This window comes from Cervus elaphus, chromosome 9, assembly GCF_910594005.1.
Source record: "Cervus elaphus chromosome 9, mCerEla1.1, whole genome shotgun sequence".
Classification (NCBI taxonomy): domain Eukaryota; kingdom Metazoa; phylum Chordata; class Mammalia; order Artiodactyla; family Cervidae; genus Cervus; species Cervus elaphus.
The window spans coordinates 94,948,459-94,964,067 of NC_057823.1; the positions used below are offsets into that span (position 1 = coordinate 94,948,459).

The following is a 15,609-nucleotide window of genomic DNA, read 5'->3' on the forward strand; positions in this document are numbered from 1 at the left end:
CTGCGGGTAAGTGTGTGTCCCACCTTCACACGCGGAGCGCCTGGGTCCCGGTCTCTCCGCGGCTCTACGGTTAGGACTCCCCCCCTCACCCCACCAAAAGCGGACGGCTAGTGCCAGCCGCTCCTCTCCGTTCTGTATCTGGACGCTGCCCTCCCCCATCCACCCCCAAACGTCGTGGGGGCAGAGGAGCCATTTCACTCGTCTCTTCCCTGGTTGCCTCTCTCCCTCAGCGGGACCGAAAAGGCTAGAAAAGCCCCGCGGGCGCCGTCGGAAAGTCCCCGCGGCTCAGGGGCTGCGGCGGCCTCGGCCCCGCCGCCAGGGGCCGCCCGCCCGCCCGCTCGCCTTCCCCGGCCACACGCCCCGGCGCCCGGCCGGCCCCGGACGGTGGCGGCCGTCAGCCACCCTCGCCCGGCCCTGCCCGGCCCCACCGCGGCGCGCGCGGACGGCAGCCGAGGCGAGTCACCGCTCCGCCGGCCCTGAGCCAGGTGCCGCCAGGTCGGACACGGGGCGGCGCGGCCGGGGACGCCCTCTCCCCTCTGTCCGAGCCCGGGCCGGCTCAGCCGCCCGGCCTCACCTTGTGGCTCTGGTAGGTCTCGAGCGCGCGGATCGCCGTCTCGGTGAGCTTCACATGCAGTACGGTGATGTGGTCCTGTCCCAGCCGCCCGCACGACAGCCCGTAACGCTGCTCCTCCCGCAGGCCCGCCGCCGCTGCCGCCGCCCCCCCCGCCGCCATCTTAAACTCCCCGGGGTGCCGCCGCCGACGCCGCTCGGGCTTCAGCCTCCACTGCGGCCGCGGCTGCTCGGGCGTCTGCAGCCGCCGCCACAGCTACGGCCATCCCGCTGCTGACGTACTGTCATATACTGCGCGCAGGCCAGACCTCCGGCGGCCACGGCCGCCGCCCGCCCCGCCCCCCGGCCTCGCGCCCCGCCCCGAGCTCGTCTCATTGGCCCCCGGGGCTCCTTAGGACCGCCCTTATTGGCCGCCTCCCACTCTCACGGGGGCGGAGCTCAAAGTCGCCGGAGTTTTGCTCCCGGGACGGGACGTCCGAGAGGTGAGAGGCTGACGTCGAGGTGACGCGCCAACTTAATCACACCTGACGTCACGCCTGGTGGGCTTGCCTCACTGGCGGCCATTGGCCAGGCTGGTTTGGGGGTGTTTGTGGGGGAGTCTCCTGCTAGTTTAGGGTGTCCAGGTTGCCTGGTTTGATTCCCTGGAGTCCGAGCCCCGCCCCTTGAGGGGTACAGAGAGCTGGGAGTGTAGGGGGGGAGACTCTCTTCCTGTGCTGGTGGTCCTTGGAGAGGGAGATTCCCAACCCCAAATTGGTGGCCAAGTAAGGACTTCGTTCCCCGACGGCTGCTTTAGCCTGTGGAGTAGGATGTGTGCGTATGAGGGAAGGTCGCAGTCACTTGTGGAGAGTCGCTCCTCAGAACTCGTCGCTTTGATGAGCGGCTGGAACTGGGGAGAAGGACGCTCTTCTTCATCATTTCGCCCGAAATTTGAAATTAGCGAGTTGGCCCCCGGCTTTGAAGAATTCTGCTAGATTGTGTGAAGCCTCTTAACGAACGTGAAACTAGCTTAGGAACCGGTGCCTGACGCTTTGGTGCTGTGGGCACAGCAGAAAACGGAAATTGAAGGGTTTTCCCACGCCGTGCCCGGTTGCCATCCCGGAGAGAGAAATGTATTCCGTTCCTTTGGAGTTCTCCAAAATAGGCGCAGGGTTACGTATAAATTATGCATGCACGCATGGGACTTGGGGCGGCAGTTAGGGTTTTCCTTTCGAAGGGCAGTAGGAGAGTTTAAGTGGCCTTCACTTATATTAAGAGACACAGCGACATCATGCCCCGGTTTAGTCTGGGTTCTGTGCGTTTCATTTGACAGGGAGGTGTTTGAGCTGTTGCTGTTAAGTGGAGGAGACTGGCGTGTGAGGGGGTGAGGAGGCTGGGCGCCCTTTCCGTTCCTCGCGACGCTCCGTGTGTGGGCGTGGCTAAGGGAAGACGCCTTATCCCGAGCGCTCTTCAGCGCTGCGTGTGGATCGACTGGACAGGCTTCCCGTCAGACGATGAGTTAACCGGGGATCAGCGACGCCAGATATTAAAAAAGCAAGCTAGTCAAAGGCTTGAAACTACTGCAAGGTCTTTTTTTTTTTAATTACTTAAAAAAATTTTGAGACTCTTTTTTGTTTCCCTCAGATTATAAAACTCCGTTGCGTTTGACAGGGATTTCCCCAGAAAAAAAAATGTATAGGCATTTAATCAGTGTTTCCCATACTTTAAAATTGGATAGTGCCATTATTTTTTTCCAGACAGGCCCAAGGGGGAGTTTTCCATGATTCACCTCCCGCTTTTAATCAATCCTCTACCGTTCATGCACACTACCTCTTGTTTCAGACCCTTGAGCCTTACAGATGACAGAACAGATTACAGATTCGTCCTGTAAACAAATTACTGAACGAATCCTTCTTCCATAGAATATGGGTTAAGTGGAAACGCCTGTATTAAGTGTTGTTACCAGGAAAGCATTTTTGAAATGGACTTAATTTCAATCCACTAGATTCTGCTAGCTGTTAAGACATGATTAACACTTGTTAATCTAGTTTACTAGTGTTTAACTATCTTAAATTCATTAAATAAGCCAGGCAATCACAAAATAATTTAAAAAGTAATTTCATACTTGAATTATTCTTTTCTCCTGTTGGCTTTACTTTAATAGGGAAGGACTGACCACATATCCAAAGCTTTAATTATTTGGGGGTGGGGGTGGGGGAGACTGACCAGAACAAGTAAAACCTGTATACCATTCCTTTTTTGGTGAAGGTGGGTAAATCCCCGCCCACATGGCATCTTAACTTGGCCTCCTCTTACTCAGAACTTCTGATGACATCCATAGGGTGGGGAAGGAGCTAGGGTGGTTTTCACTGTAGTTTTTAAATGTCTGACCTGCAGGCACTTAATAGAAATTGATTTTTTTTTTCTTAGTTGTGATAAGAAAAAATTTTTCATGCTGTATTTTAGTGAGTAACCTAATCTTTAAGCAAGTACTACAGTATATTATTGTAGTGAGTTAATGTTTGTATTTTCTCCCTTTGGAGCATTTCAACTGTGGAAGGAAGCAATGACCATGTGTTAATACAAAGTAATAGGGTAATCCAGTTATGTGTTTCTTCACTGCAAAGTACACATTATGCCTGCCTGAATCAGTTGGGCAAGTTGTGATGCTGATAAGGGTAATTATTTCTCAGGGGGCTGATGAAAGTAGCTCTTTGGGAAGTTTGCCATTTTATAGTTATTCTCAGTTTTTAGTTATTAGTTTCATTGACAAACAATTACTGAATGGTAAATAAATGTAAAATGCTGTGGAATATTTAAAAATTAAACAGGATAGTCTCTTATTTAAAGGGATTTTCTGTTTGAATATGGGGAAGGAACCAACAAACTCAAAGCAAAAAGATTAGAGAATTAGTAAGTGCTAAATTTGGGTGGTAGAGTTTATGAACTTAAACTTCAAAGAGTCTGGAGAAGTTTTGTAGAGGTGTAGACCTTGAACATTTTTTGTGGTTTTAGTAGATTCTAGATAAGTAGAGCTGGTATAGATGGGGAGGGGCCAGCTAAAAGTGATCTTAATGATGATTCTAGCTAAACTCATTCCTTTTATGAATGAGGAGGCTGAGACACCATTAATTTAAAAGCAAGCTGCCTAATCTATTACAACCAGGAGAGGCAGAGTCTGCATCAACTCTTTTAGTGTTGTTCTAGTCACTATTTACACTGAGGTAGCTATTGTTTAGACTTAATAACTGAGAAGAAACCTCTTATATGATAATTCAGTGCAGAAAAAAGGCTAAAAGGAAGTGACCTGGTTCTGGACCTGCTCTCTCTCTCATGTCTAGTGTGCATTGCAGGCAGAGGTTGTGTGAACATTAAGGCCACCACTGGCCTTCAAGTGCTGGGTCACCCCTCTTTCTGAGTTGCCATGTATTTAATGACAGTTTCTCACTTCTCCTTTGAAACTGAAGTCACCAATTCAGGTGCCTTCAGGGACCATTAGGTACCCAAATAAGCCAGACAGTATGCCATAGGTACTGAAGGTGCTGGACCGTGGTGAGTTATAGGTGATTAAAAGGCTCAGTGACTTTCTGGTCTAGCTGTTTGCTGCTAGGGGCCTGCAGGGGCCCAATGTTGTCTGATGTGGTAATTTTTCAAGAAAAGCTGTAAATCAATCATTTTTACATGAGCTTTCTAAGTTTATTTATTGGCACCTAACGTTTTGTGGACATTAAAGCCGCTTGACCTGAGTTAGCTCACAGCTTTCTAGTTTTCAATCTCTGCTGTAATGCTTTTCAGTGCGGAAAGGCCTTTCTGTCTTGTATTGATACATGTCTTAGTACTTTTGAGAGTTATTTCTTAAAGCCACTTATAGAATAGTTCCTACTAATGTGTTAATCCAATTTGAAGACATTAGTAGGAACTATTCAAAAATGGGCTCCTAAGTCAGTGCAGATGGTGACTGTAGCCATGAAATTAAAAGACGCTTGCTCTTTGGAAGAAAAGCTGTGACTAACCCAGATAGCGTATTAAAAAGCAGAGACATTGTTGACAAAGGTCGTCTAGTCAAAGCTATGGTTTTTCCAGTAGTCCAGTATGGATGTGAGAGTTGGACCGTAAAGAAGGCTGAGGGCCAAAGAATTGATGCTTTTGAGCTGTGGTGTTGGAAATAACTCTTGAGAGTCCCTTGGACTGCAAGGAGATCAAACCAGTCAATCCTAAAGGAAATCGGTCCTGAATATTCATTGGAAGGACTGATGCTGAAACTGAAGCTTCAATACTTTGGTCACCTGATATGAAGAGCCAGCTCATTAGAAACCTTGATGCTGGGAAAGATTGAAGGCAGGAGGAGAAGGGGACAATAGAGGATGAGATGGTTGGATGACATCACTGATTCAATGGACGTGAGTTTCAGCAAGCTCTGGGAGATGGTGAAGGACAGGGAAGCCGGGCATGCTGCAATCCTTGGGGTCTAAAAGAGTTGCACATGACTGAGCGACTGAACAACAACAGTATCTTAATACAAGGCAGTAATTTCTATTATGAAAAGAGAACACAGAACCTTACAGAGTTATAGCTGAGCTCTCTGGAGGACTATCCAGATGGGAATTCTTTCCCCTTGGAATTCTCTCTTCCGTATGCCTCTTTGCCTCCCATTGGGTTTGATCCCAGAGCATTGCACTGCTCTTCCTTCAAGACTTTACCCAGTCCTGTGCAAAAATCTCCTCCTTTCCTTGGACAGAACTGAAGTAGTGGTTTTATGGTTGTACAGGAACTTCACCAAATGTTCGTAGCGAATAAGGGTGCAGTACCTACAGGAGGCACATAAATATTTGTTGCCTAAACACAGATTTTCTCTTACCTTGGATGAGGGGTATCTCTTTACGGCTGCTCCAGCAAAGCTCAAGGCAAATTTGGCCTTGGAGTACGGAATGAAGCAGGGAAAAGGCTAATAGAGTTTTGCCAAGAGAATGCACTGGTCATAGCAAACACCCTCTTCCAACAACACGAGAGAAGACTCTACGCATGGACATCACCAGATGGTCAACACCGAAATCAGATTGATTATATTCTTTGCAGCCAAAGATGGAGAAGCTCTGTACAGTCAGCAAAAACAAGACCAGGAGCTGACTGTGGCTCAGATCATGAACTCCTTATTGCCAAATTCAGACTTAAACTGAAGAAAGTAGGGAAAACCACTAGACCATTCAGGAATGACCTAAATCATATCCCTGATGACTATACAGTGGATGTGAGAAATAGATTTAAGGGACAGAGTGCCTGATGAACTGTGGACAGAGGTTCATGACATTGTACAGGAGACAGGGATCAAGATCATCCCTATGGAAAAGAAATGCAAAAAGGCAAAATGGTTGTCTGAGGAGGACTTGCAAATAGCTGTGAAAAGAAGAGAAGCGAAAAGCATAGGAGAAAGGGAAAGATATTCCCATTTGAATGCAGAGTTCCAAAGAATAGCAAGGAGAGATAAGAAAGCCTTCCTCAGCAATCAATGCAAAGAAATAGAAGAAAACAACAGAATGGGAAAGACTAGAGATCTCTTCAAGAAAATTAGAGATACCAAGGGAACATTTCATGCAAAGATGAGTTCGATAAAGGACAGAAATGGTATGGACCTAACAGAAGCAGAAGATATTAAGAAGAGGTGGCAAGAATACACAGAAGAACTGTACGAAAAAGATCTTCACGACCCAGATAATCACGGTGGTGTGATCGCTCACCTAGAGTCAGACTTCCTGGATTGGGAAGTCAAGTGGGCCTTAGAAAGCATCGCTACGAACAAAGCTAGTGGAGGTGATGGAATTCCAGTTGAGCTATTTCAAATCCTGAAAGATGATGCTGTGATAGTGCTACACTCAATATGCCAGCAAATTTGGAAAACTCAGCAGTGGCCACAGGACTGGAAAAGGTCAGTTTTCATTCCAATCCCAAAGAGAGGCAATCCCAAAGAATGCTCAAACTACCACACAATTGCATTCATCTCATACACTAGTAAAGTAATGCTCAAAATTCTCCAAGACATGCTTCAGCAATACGTGAACTGTGAACTTCCAGATGTTCAAGCTGGTTTTAGAAAGGGCAGAGGAACAAGAGATCAAATTGCCAACGTTCACTGGATCATCGAAAGAGCAAGAGAGTTCCAGAAAAACATCTATTTCTGCTTTATTGACTGTGCCAAAACCTTTGACTGTGTAGATCACAATAAACTGTGGAAAATTCTGAAAGAGATGGGCATCCCAGACCACCTGACCTGCCTCTTGAGAAACCTATATGCAGGTCAGGAAGCAACAGTTAGAACTGGACATCGAACAACAGACTGGTTCCAAATAGGAAAAGGAGTACGTCAAGGCTGTATCTTGTCACCCTGCTTATTTAACTTATATGCAGAATACACCATGAGAAACGCTGGGCTGGAAGAAGCACAAGCTGGAATCAAGATTTCCGGGAGAAATATCAATAACCTCAGATATGCAGATGACACCACCCTTATGGCAGAAAGTGAAGAGGAACTAAAAAGCCTCTTGATGAAAATGAAAGAGGAGAGTGAAACAGTTGGCTTAAAGCTCAACATTCAGAAAACTAAGATCATGGCATGTGGTCCCATCACTTCATGGGAAATAGATGGAAAACAGTGGAAATAGTGTCAGACTTCATTTCTTTGGGCTCCAAAATCACTGCAGATGGTGATTGCAGCCATGAAATTAAAAGGCGCTTACTCCTTGGAAGGAAAGTTATGACCAACCTAGATAGCATATTAAAAAGCAGAGACATTACTTTGCCAACAAAGTCTGTCTAGTCAAGGCTATGGTTTTTCCAGTGGTCATGTATGGATGTGAGAGTTGGACTGTGAAGAAAGCTGAGTGCTGAAAAATTGATGCTTTTGAACTGTGGTGACTCTTGAGAGTCCCTTGGACTGCAAGGAGATCCAGCCAGTCCATCCTAGAGGAGATCAGTCCTGGGTGTTCATTGGAAGGACTGATGGTGAAGCTGAAACTCCAATACTTTGGCCACCTCCTGCGAAGAGTTGACTCACTGGAAAAGACCCTGATCCTGGGAGGAATTGGGGGCAGGAGAAGAAGGGGACGACAGAGGATGAGATGGCTGGATGGCATCACCGACTTGATGGACATGAGTTTGAGTAAACTCTGGGAGTTGGTGATGGACAGGGAGGCCTGGCGTGCTGCGATTCATGGGGTCACAGAGTCGGACACGACTGAGCAACTGAACTGAACTGAAACACAGATTTTAAACTGAACAGTTGTTTGGTCGTGTGTGATTATTTTTTACTCCATCTTATTCAAGTGTACCTGGAGAAGGAAATGGCAACCCACTCCAGTATTATTGCCTAGAGAATTCCATGGACAGACGCTATAGTCCATAGGGTCACAAAGAGTCGGACTGAGCGACTAACACTTAGTCAAGTGTAAGAAATATCACAAGGCGTTATTTATCATCATCATCATTATTGCTAAATCTGGCTCTAAGCCCCCCTTCCCCCCCCATCTCACCATGTAATAGAACAATAAATCTACAGGTCTTATAAAGGTCCCAGAGTATATGGGGAGGGCTCTTTGGTCTATGTCCATTGATGCTTGTATAATCCATTAGAAGCTCAAGAATTTCCCTTTAGGATGGGTTTGAGTTTGGGTACAATCTGGATGGGAGGAACCAGGGGCTACAAATTAAAACTGGGTTTACATAGCAAGAATACTGTTTTTTCTTTAGATTGTGTGTTTATATGACTGTTTGCATTGAAGGTAGCATTGATAAGAAGCTATCCCAGCTCTGGGGCTTCCCTGATGGCTCAGCAGTGAAGAATCCACCTGCTAATGCAGAAGACGTGGGTTCCATCCCTGGGTCAGAAAGAACCCTGGAGAAGGAAATGGCAATTCACTCCAGTATTCTTGATTAGAAAATTCCACGGACAGAGGAGCCTGGCAGACTATAGTCCATGGGGTCGCAAAAGACTCGGCAGGACTTAGAACTAAACAACAAAGCAAATTCCAGCTCTAGACTACTATCAATACAGTCTCTTAGTCTCCAGAATTCTTTCCTCCTCCTTGGACCCTCTGGTTCTTTTAAAAAATTGTAATCTGGGAGTAAGAAAAGTATACCCCTCTCCCCAACCCCTTCCAGCCTTCTTCCCTCCAGTTCAGATACTTTCTTCCTCTCAGTGGTGCTGTGTAGAAGGTGAGGTGGGTGGGTACTCTCTCTCATTCTCTCAGGTACAAGGGAAACACTACTCTAGCTTCCTAAGACAGGGATACCAGTCCTGATGGACACCTTTCTGGCTTCTCTCCCTCTTTGTCCCTTGCCATTCCTCACTTGAAGAGTGGTCTCTAGGAAGTTGTATGTACTTTGAAAGCAAAATGGTTTAATTCTCCTGCACACGAAGAAGACCTTTTCCTTCTGTATTGACTGAAAGAAATGTCCACAGAATTGCACAATATAGTGACCAAAATTTCCCTTTCTCCCACATGATAGTTGGTTCTGTGGCTTTTTAGCATAGTGCAAAGTGCCCTGAAAGGTGTCAGATGAGCTTGAGAATGAGAAAGGTGGTTAAGATTGACCTCACAACTCTGTTTCCTTGCTATTTTGTACTGAAAAGGAGCACATGTATTTCTGAAGAAACAGGAAGACTAGAGGGGGCAAAATGCCAGTTCAGCTTTTCACTTTAAAACATGGTAATAGTGGACCAAATGCCATCAACATCAAGAACGGTATTGATAGTTAATAATAGCTGAATTCCTGATGGGACTTTGCATTTTAAAATCAGTTAAGTTCTATTATCTCTTTGAATTTTCTCTCTGTACTCTTTGAGGTAGTCATTGTTTTATATGCATTTTACCTTTAAGTGATACACAGAGAGGCTGTGTGTCACTCAATTGGTAAGTGATAGACCTTGGCCAGAACGTAAGATTTCCTTTTACAAATCTAGTACTTCTTTGAACATGCCTCTAATGTCTGAGGAATTATACTGAATGTGTCAGGTTTTCACAGTAATTTCACTAAAATGAAATGGTTCTACTTTAGGGGGCAGCTTGGGAGTTGGTTTTGTTGATCTTGAAAGAAAGACTTAAGTCATTTGAATTACCTGTTCCACACAAGCACCAAATAGTCTATTAAATAGTTAGAAGGTAAATAAAATGATCCACTCAGCTTTGGTTTATTATAGCTAGCATACTGACTTTAGTGAGATTTATGAAAGGTAGTAATAATTGTATTTTTTATGTATGGCATAATTTGTGATATATTAGAACTCTTGGTATATCAAATATGTGCCCAAGTGCCCATATGAAGGTGCTCATCTTGGGAGTTCCCTAGTGGTCCAGTTATTAGGACTGTGGGCTTTCACTGCCAAGGGTGTAGATTCAGTCCCTGGTCAGGGAACTAAGAAGATCCTGCAAGCTGTACAACAAGGCCAAAAAGGAAAAAAAAAGGAAAGAAGAAAATGCTCATCTCATACTTTTAATTTATAAGGATTTACAGTTGTCATATCTTTGCTTTTATTGCGTGTTGTTCATATCCAACATGTAATAAATGATTTATTTGATAAGAGATTTATTTATTTATTTGATAAGTGATTTATTTGATCACGAGTCTCTGGTCAAAAGCACAATCCCCAAAGGCAAAATACCACTCTCTTTATAACATGGTTTTCAGAACATATTATGGCAAAAAGTAGAAAAAATATGTATCACTCATATGAACATAGAAGCTTTTCTGTTTCTGCTTAGAGAATTAGAATTGTAATTGCCCTGATCCCATTTTTTTTTCAGTCATCAATTTATTCAAGTATCATGTTTATCATGTTTTGATCTGTTATGGCCTACTATTTGGGAGCTTTTGCTGTTGCTTTGAATTTTGGAAACTTAAGAACCAACGTGACCCTTACAGGATAGAATATTTATAGAATTAGAAACAGGGTAGTTTAGTAAGATGTAAGATACGAGTATAAGGGATTTTAGATGAGAAGCACCATTCAGGCACTAATTCAGTGGTGTAGGAGTTGTAGATTGTTGGAACATATTCAGCTCAGGGTGTTGCGAAAAGCTTCATGGAAAAGTTAGCATTGAAACATCAAAGGCTTGGAGCTGTGATAATGGGCATATTGAAATATTCTAAATTTAGGTATCTTATAAGCAGCGGTTTGCTATCACAGTGTGTTTGGGGGAAAAGAGAGTAATCTGGTTTAACTGCTATATGGGACACATGAAGATGCTTGTGACAGAGCCAAAAAGACGAGCTGGGGACAGATTATTAAGAGAGCTTTCAGTAATGGGTTAAGGAGTTTGGACTTTTATCTGTGAGCAATAGGGAACCTTTGGAGGCTTCTGACCAGGAAGTGGCATAATCAAATCACAAGTTAGGACTCTTCAGGTGATAGCAGTATGAGTAATGAATTGGAGTGAAGGGATACTGGAAAAAGGAAGTCGAATTAAGAGACAAAAATAATAAGCCTGGGGCAGTGGGGTGAATTGGGAGGTTGAGATTGACATATATACACTACTCTGTATAAATAGATAGCTAATGAGAACCTGCCACACAGCTCAGAGAGCCCCACTCAACGCTCTGTGGTGACCTAAACGGGAAGGAAGTCTAAGAAAGGGGGGATGTATGTATATGCATAACCGATGCACTTCTGCTGTACAGTGGAAACTAACAACCTTGTAAAGCATCTCTACTCTAATAAAAATTAATTAAAAATAAATAAAAATGAGAGCCTGTGTCAGGGTATTGATAATGTGAATAGAGAAAAGGAGGAGGCTATGAAAGGCTCTGCAAGGTAGAGTTGACTGATTTGACAGTTTTATTTGGCTAAGAGAGGTAAGTAAGCATGAGGAGCCACAAATAACTACTAGCTTCAGGTTTGGCTTACTATATGATAGTATTGATATGAAAATAAATAAGAAAATCAGAAGAAGCTGGTTTAGGTTAGAAATAGTGGTAGGATGTGTGTGTGTGAATGTTTGGCAGTAATTTGCAAATGTGGGTCTAAGGCCTCAGAGTCAATTCCGTTGAGATAATAGTAGAAGTCATGGAATTGGATGAGTTTTGTGAGAGAGATTATGAGGAAAGAGGAGAAAGGGAAGATCAGGAAATATTCGCAAACCATGCCCCACTGTAAGGGCTGCAAACCTCCTTCATTTAGAAGCATGGCAATGGTGGGTCACACTATTGACAGGGGCATCTTATGTCTGAGGTGTGTGTGTGTGTGCGTCCTTCTGTATGTTTCCAAGATTTCCCAAAGAGTAACATCATGCTCAGCCACTTGCATACAAATATCTGTTTTGAAATGGAGAAAAAGGGTAGAATTAACAGCTGCCTCTTGGGCATTGCACTTATTCACTGTATACCTCATCCATTGGGTATGTTATGACAGAAAGTAGGTATTAAAGGCTATAATGCGGGAGCCTGTAGGCACTCTGATCAGAAGCGAAGAGGGAACAAGAGATTACTGGGGAGAAAGGGAGCAGGAAGCCCAAGGATCAGAGGAGGCTCTATGTGATATGGGAGTTCAGAATAGGGTACTGTCAGTGTCAGTGGAGGCCTCCCTGGTGGCTCTGTGGTAAAGAATCTGCCTGCTAACGCAGGAGACACAGGTTCGATCCCTGGGATTCTTGCCTGGGAAATCCCATGGACAGAGGAGCCCGGTGGGTTACAGTCCATGGGGTCTCAAAAGGGTCGAACACAACTAAGTGACTAAACAACTATCTGTGGCAATAATAAATACTGTGAAGCTTAAGTGATTATTTGTTAAAAAAAAAAAAAAGTAAAAAGCATGTAAGAAGAAGAGATTGTCGTACTACTAGTAGTCACATATTTACCGAATAAAGCTTCCCAGCTGTGCATTGATTATTGTCCATCCTGAATAGATCAAAATTTCAGTTCAATTGTAGGAAATAATGTACACAAGGAAAAGGAAAGGAATACATTTGTCTCCAAGGACTGATATTGTTGTACAGTACTTAAAGTGGTAATGCCCTCCTTAAATTGTTATAGCACATTAATTTTAACAGTGACTAATGAACAGAAATGTGTCTGTAATGTGTAGCCTGACTTTGGAGGCAGGGCCATCACTGAGAATAAGGAAACTTGCTGTCTGCTTCTGACTATTTACCTCTTGATTCTTTTATCTTTGCCTTGAATAAATTACTTCTCGTGTAAAATTGTTTTAGGTAATTTAAATACTCCAGTTATTTCAATTGTGATAGTTCTCTTCCATATTTCTTGACTGAGCCAACATAAAAAATATTAAAAGCATAAAGTATGATTTGATTTACTTGCGAAAGAGTATTAGCCTCATATTGCAATATAAATGTATCAAAATCCATATGTTTTACACCTTAAGCTCACACAATTTTGTATATCATTTATATCTCAGTTTAAAAAATTATTAGTTTCTAATAGGGATATTCACATTTCTCAACAACAACAACAATCCGGAATGTTAATGATCAATTATAATTCTGACCCATGGTGAAAAATTTGTCCTGGAGTCAGCAAATTGTATTAAAACTTCAGTAGTATCAAAAACCAAGCCGTATGATTTAGCTTTGACAATGTTGGCATTTTTTGTATTCTGCATGGAGCAAGAGGTCTGTCCTATGTAGATTTTAATTGATGAGTATCTTTGCTTCATTTTTAGTTTATGGAATCTTAAAAAGAATATATGTTTCTGTCTTGTGGTTTTAAAAATAACCTATTTTTAACATACTAACTCTAAGCATATCAGTTTGAATAGATTAATTGAATTTTATTTTCGACTGTTTTCCAAAACAGAACATAACATTGGAAGTTTACTTTAAAAATAGAAAATTTGAAGGCATTTTTTTGGTTTGCAACCATGATTACAGAAGATTTACTGTAAACTATTCGTGTCAGCTCAAAACAAGCTCTTTAAAGTTGATTTTTAATTTACATACAGTAAAATTTACTTTTAGTTTTATACATTTGACAAACAGAATAGTTCTATCACTTCCAACAAACTCGCTCATGCTGTTCCTTTGTAGTCAGACTCTTTTCCCTTCCCTCTTAAGCCCTGGCAACTGCTGGTTAGTTCTCTGTCCCTACAGTTTTGCTTTTTCAGAATGTCACATAAATGGAATCATGAAGTATGTTGCCTTTTTGGTCAGGCTTCTTTCACTTAGCATAATAATGCATTTGAGATTCATCCATGTTGTTGAATGTATCTATAGTTAGATCTTTTTTGTTGCTGAATAGTGTTTCATTAGGGAAGCATCATAGTTTGGTTATCAGTTGAAGGATATTTGCATTCTAATTTTTGGTAATTCTGAAGAAAACTGCTATAAGCATTCGTAAGTGGTATTTTTGTGAACATGAGTTTTATCTCTCTTTGACAAGTACCTAAGAGTGAGATTAACTGCGTATAGTAAGTATATATTTATTAATAACTTTAAACTGTTAAACTAGTTTCCAAAGTAGCTATCTCATTTCCATTTCTCTTTTTTGAGAGTTTGGGTTTCTCTATGTACTTACCAACACCTTGTATTGTCAACTTTGTTTCTTGTTTTTCATTTTAGTCATTCTAGAGGATGAATAGTAGTGTCTTCTTATGGTTTTAATTTGAATTTCCTGAATGACTAATGATGTAGGGTGCCTTTTCATATTTGTTATTCTCATATATTCTTCTTTGAAGGATCTTTTCAGATCTTTTGTCAGTTTTTAAAATTGGATTATTTGTCTTCATATTGTTAAGGTTTGAAAATTCTTTGTGTAATCTGGATACAAATTCTTTGTCAGGTATGTGATTTGCAAATATTTCCCCCTAGTCTCTAGCTTGTTTTTTAATTCTCTTATTAAAGTATCCTTTGCAGAGCAAAAAGCATCATTTTGTAGAGCAAAGGTTTTTAATTTTGATGAGGTCCAATTTATCAGTTTTTAAAAAAGATATAGTGTTTTTGGTGTTAAATCTAATAACTCTGCCTATCTCAAAGTCACAAAAATTCTCCATATGTTTCCCCTACATTTAAGTCTGTGGCCCATTTTGACTTAATTTTTGTAAAAGATGTGAGATAAGTGTCTCGATTTATTTTTTTTCCACATAATACACCATTTGTTAAATAGATGGTCTTTTCTCCACTGCATTGCCTTTGCACCTATGTCAGAAATCAGTTGGCCACAGAATTTATGTGGGTCTATTTCTGGACTCCTTTCTTTACTGATCTATGTGTCCATCCTTTCACCAGTACCATATATTGTCATGATTATTGTAGATTTATAGAATTAACTTTAGACATCTCTGCTAGGAAGAAACAAATTATAGCATTCTGGTCAATTTCCTTTAAACTCTTATTATTAAGCAAATGAATTATTTCTCAACAATTTCAATGTCTTCTATCTTTATTCAGTTTATATATTGATATAAATTCAGAACGGGCCGTAGCCATACTTCTTATATCCCATACCTGGATAGAAAAAGGTCTCCATGGACTGTGACATTTAACTCAAGTTTTCTCTGCATCACAATTGTTAATTGCCCAGTCATGTCTGACTCTTTGTGACCCCATGACCTATATCCTGCCAGGTTCCTCTGTCCATGGGACTCTCCAGGCAAGAATACTGGAGTGGGTTGCCATGCCTTCCTCCAGGGGATCTTCCCGACCCAGGGAATCAAACCGCCCCCCCCACCCCCGTCTCCCATATTGCAGGCAGATTCTTTACCATCTGAGCCAAAAGGGAAGACCTCTGCATCAGTCCAAATGCAAAAATTTGCAAAACAAGCTAACAAAAAAAACCCATTACTAAGTTACTACTTACAAAAGTTCCCTAGGTGGGCTTCCCCTCCTCTCACAGGCCCCCCCACCACCCAGGCTGAGTTGCCTGGACAGTGACACCTTCCCACCCCTTGAACCAGCTTCCTGTCTGGTGGAGTGGAAGCCAGCTGTTATGATTCATACCATTTAAGATTTCTGCCTTTTGCGAAGTGACGCTGATAGAGCCATGCTGAATGGTGTCTGATTGGGAGAATCTGCTCTATGAACGGGGCTTGATTTCCAGTGCCTAAGCAGTAGAACTTCTTTTTTT

At 42.5% G+C, this 15,609-nt stretch overlaps 1 protein-coding gene across 1 annotated transcript in view; it reads right to left on the reverse strand.

The window, feature by feature from the left end:
- Nucleotides 1-1,082, reverse strand: part of ELL2 (elongation factor for RNA polymerase II 2) — a 70,100-nt gene extending 69,018 nt beyond the window's left edge. Inside the window, exon 1 of the mRNA XM_043913678.1 lies at nucleotides 575-1,082. Coding sequence (XP_043769613.1) covers nucleotides 575-733 — 159 coding nt within the window. The 5' untranslated portion in view covers nucleotides 734-1,082. The remainder of the gene's footprint in view (nucleotides 1-574) is intronic.
- Between the last annotated feature and the right edge of the window lie 14,527 nt (nucleotides 1,083-15,609).